This window comes from Akebia trifoliata, chromosome 10 (genome assembly GCF_017979445.1).
Source record: "Akebia trifoliata isolate Shusen 1 chromosome 10, ASM1797944v1, whole genome shotgun sequence".
In the NCBI taxonomy this organism is placed as follows: domain Eukaryota; kingdom Viridiplantae; phylum Streptophyta; class Magnoliopsida; order Ranunculales; family Lardizabalaceae; genus Akebia; species Akebia trifoliata.
The window spans coordinates 3,251,496-3,255,844 of record NC_141384.1 but is presented as its reverse complement, the minus strand read 5'-3'; the positions used below and the strand labels follow the sequence as shown (position 1 = coordinate 3,255,844).

The 4,349-nt window shown below is 33.5% G+C and overlaps 1 protein-coding gene across 1 annotated transcript; it reads left to right on the top strand.

Annotated features, from left to right (window-relative positions):
* On the top strand, positions 1 to 1,161 carry LOC147392777 (VQ motif-containing protein 31-like). Its single transcript, XM_086456280.1, has one exon. It carries the CDS (start codon positions 218 to 220, stop codon positions 803 to 805), a length of 588 nt encoding a protein of 195 aa, XP_086312406.1. The 5' UTR covers positions 1 to 217; the 3' UTR covers positions 806 to 1,161.
* Positions 1,162 to 4,349: the final 3,188 nt, after the last annotated feature.

The following is a 4,349-nucleotide window of genomic DNA, read 5'->3' as shown; positions in this document are numbered from 1 at the left end:
ACCTTCCTTTGTCCAAGTCATGAAAATTAAAACCGCCCACAACACTTTCCACACCTTAGACACAGCTACACACTTTTTTCTTCTCTTTTCTCTCTCTATATAAACAAATCTTCTTATTTACTTTCTTTTGTCTCTCCCTCTCCCTACAAATTTAATTATGCAACCATGAGAGATCCCTCCTTTTAATTTCACCTCTCTCTCTCTCTCTCTCTCTTAAATGGAGAGATACTCGTACGGTCAATCATCGCCAGGATCTTCATCGGCAGCACAATCAATGGTGCCGACGACCTTTGTTCAGGCGGACGCGCACACGTTCAGGGAGCTTGTCCAGAAACTCACAGGTGCTGACGACAACTCGACGGAGAAACTTCCGATCACAATTCCGGCCAGATCCTCTGTGAGATCTTCGAACTCCGGAGAAATTGTTGGGCCTCGTAGATCGGTGTTCAAACTCCAAGAGAGGAGACAGAACATGAGAAAGCTCGAAATCAAGCTGGGCCTCACATCGCTCCGCAATTCTCCCAACTCATCCTCGCCTAGGCAAGCTCATAGTTTAACTCACCTGATCGACTCGCCGATTCAGAGTCCAGTGACTCCATTAGGATCTGACACATTGTTCTCCGGCCAGTTCCAGATTTCTGGAAGCTCATCTCCGGCGACTTCGGTGGAGGAGGAGAAGGCGATTAATGAAAAGTGTTTTTATTTGCATCCGTCACCGTTAAGTACTCCGAGAGGGTCAGATCCGCCGGAGCTTTTGACTCTGTTTCCGTTACATTCACCAAAGCAGCAATCTATCGATCCGTAAAAAAATGCTTTTTTTGGGGAAAATTGTTACTGTTTCATCCAAGAATTCTTAATTATGATCCTTTTCGATTAAGATTTTGTTTCTAGGTAATGTGTTTATTTCATTATTATCTAATTGTAGTGTTCAGGTTTGCTTCGAATGCGAATTATTTTACTGAACAAAAGTTTATGAGGGAGAAAAAATGAATTATTTTTAAAAAGATATTATATTGCCACATCAACTTTTTTTAACAGTACCTCAATTCATATGTAAATCGCTAAAGGGTTAACGGATGTCTTGGGGTACTGTTAGTAAAAGTTGGTGTGGCAATAGAAGCTCTCTTTTTAAATTATTGTTGCCGTAAATGTAGACTTTTAAGACAAGTACTGATGTCGTATTAGAAATATGTCCCATTTGAAAATTTAGTTTTTAGCAGTCTTGACATTTGACTTTTATAACATCCCATTTGAAATGTCTAAATTATCCTTTTAAAAGGGTCAGATCTACGTTACCCAATACATTTCTACTGTTCCGAATCACGAATGGGGACGAAGTGAAGTAGTTCACGGTTGATTCGTAAAATCAAGCGAAGGACGAATCCACTCGAGTTCAACGAAACAAATATTTTTTAATTATTTATATTTAAAATTTAAATTATTTTACTAATTTATTTCTATTTAACTTAAAATTTTATAATTATAATTTGTATACTTGAATTATAATATATGCACAAGAGGAATCAAGTTACACACCCAATTAAGAAATCAAAGCAAATCCAAGAACAAATTTTCTCTATCTACCCTTATGAATCGAGTTCATTTTAGATTGAAAAAGCACAAACTCTAAACTTGAATTCGTATTGATCAAATCGATGAACCAGATAATATAGGGTTGAATTTTATTCAATTCGCAATCCCTTTTGATTTGCAAAAATAAGATTCGAATATAAAATTTGGATTTTTGGATCGGATTTTAATTGAAAATTATAAATCTGATAAATTTTTTGATTAGTTTTGAATTAACCCCAACCTAATCGAATACATATCCAAATAGAATTTAATTTTTCATTAAAAAAATAATTAATTACATAATACATACTCTTTGAACTAACGGTGGATTAATACATAAAATTAAACTTTATTTGTGCTTTATTAACATAAACTACAAAATCATACTTGTAAATAGCATTTAATCGGCTGGATTGAGTGAATATTTAATCGGATAGAATTTAATTCAAAATTTTATTAATCAGACCTAGATCATATAATAATAAATTTGTATTGGTATCAATTTGATATTGATCTAATACCAATCCAATTCATTGTCAATTCTATTTTAAATCGATCTAGGATCAATTTGATGAGAATCAAATTGAACTTATAATCGATCTAACGAGTATTGAAAAGAGGGGAAATGGGATATGCAATTAATTAAAAATATAAAAATATCTTAAATTAAAGGGTATTTAAGGGCATCAAAAAAAGTTCCTTGCTACCTCTGTCCTTTTAGCTTTCCATTTTCAACCCCCTAGGTAATGCTAAAATTGTTTTTATTGATTTTTTTAATGAGATTTTTCTTTGAAATTAAGAAGGCTGATGTGTTTGATTGCCAATGTGATCATGTGGGCCGAAGAGACCTGTTAAATTCGTAAGGAAAATATCTTACATCAGCGAGAAAAGTGTGAGTCGAGGGGTATTCAGGTCATTTCAGTAATATAGCGACTAAGTCAATTAATTTCTTTTCATTTTTGAAATTTCGAAGCCGTTGTTTGTTAGCTGAGTGCCCTGTCAACGACGGCGCAATTTAGTCCTTCATGAACTGTGGGCCCAATTATGTGGTCCCCCACTGCAGAGTCTTTCTTTCTTCTGATACAGTCGCTGTTGTGAGGCGGCGGCCTTGGCATACTTTGGACCGTCCGATGCTCGAGATCAAGTGATCCCTACTAAAGACCTTTTGTCAGATTTGGCAGGACTTGTCCTTGATCTCCTGGTCACATGGAAATGCCCCTACTATGGGTTATCACTTCATCCGTACGAAATGCCACGTGGCATTTAATTTTTAAAAACATAAAAAAAACAAAGGAGCTTCTATTGCCCCCCACCAACTTTTACTAAAAACACCTCAAGATGTGTGCTAATTCTATGGTGATTTACATTTGAATAAGGGTGCTCTTAGCAAAAGTTGGTGTAGCAACAGAATTTCTCAAACTCAGAGAGCTTCTATTGACACCCGAATTTTTACTTATTACATGCCAAGTTCTTAGATTATTTATCACAGCCCAATTAAAGATTCAAACACACCATTCAAACATTACAAAATTTTGTTAAAAGTATCGTTGCAACATATTACAAAACATTTTAACATTCGTTCAAACAATTTCACTAATTATTTACAATTATGATTAAGTTCAAATAATATCTTAAAATCCCAAAAATTAGTAATTTTGCTAAAAAAAAATCAGAAGAGCAATTCTATTGACATCCCAACTTTTATTTATTCTCAATCATTTACTTATTTTCTTTATTTTTAATAATGATGTAATAAGTAAAAGTTGGGAGTGCCAATGGCAACTCTAAAAATTAAAGATCAATTGAGTCTGAATCAGGGAATGTGATTCCTCCCACTTCCCTCCCTTACAAGTGTAAAGCTACCCATCTTTTCAGAATTGAGATAGAATCTAAAGCGAAAATCCTAATCTGGATCCTTTTTATTGGAATCAATTACAATTGGATCTATTGGAATTGAACAGATTGAGAATTGGAATTTATACGAATCTAGAATTATAATTATTTTAAAATTTTGACGATTCCAATTCAGTTAATTTGAGAATCAAAACCGATCAAATTTAATGGTTTCGATTTCGCTTCCTTTTGAAACCAAATCAAATCTACCCTTTGACACCTGAACCCAAAGAAATACCCTTTTTAATATTTAATTAACCGGGGATTTGGTCTGAATCATCCCTAAAATAATGTATGAGTAATGGTCATGGTTTTACTTTTAAGCTAAGTTGAAAATTTATGTGATTTCATTCATTATTGATTTGATCAGCATATTAGTTAATTCCTGATGTAGAACAAGTCATGGATGAGTTCTTGAAAGAATCAATTTGAAAGTTGCCTCCATACACCTTAGCTTCTAGTGGAGTCAACTTTGCAATTAATCATAATTTAATTCGAGAGATATTATTGGCACCCCAACTTTTACTTATTGCATCCCAAATTTTTTAATTATTTATCACACTCTAATTAAAGATTAAAACACACTCTTCAAACATGTCTAATGTTTGGCTCAAATTATAATCTCAACGTTACAAAACATTATTACACTCGGCTCAAACAATTTATGTAGTTGTTTACAACTATGATTAGGTTCATATAATATTTCAAACCCAAAAATATAGAAATATAGCAAGAAAAACAAGAGACCTTCTATTGGCACTCCAACTTTTACTTATTCTTAATCATTCACTTATTTTCTTTATTTTTAATTGAGGTGTAATAAGTAAAAGTTGAGGTGCCAATAGCAGCTCTCCTTAGATATTAGGAAAGACAAGCACTCCATT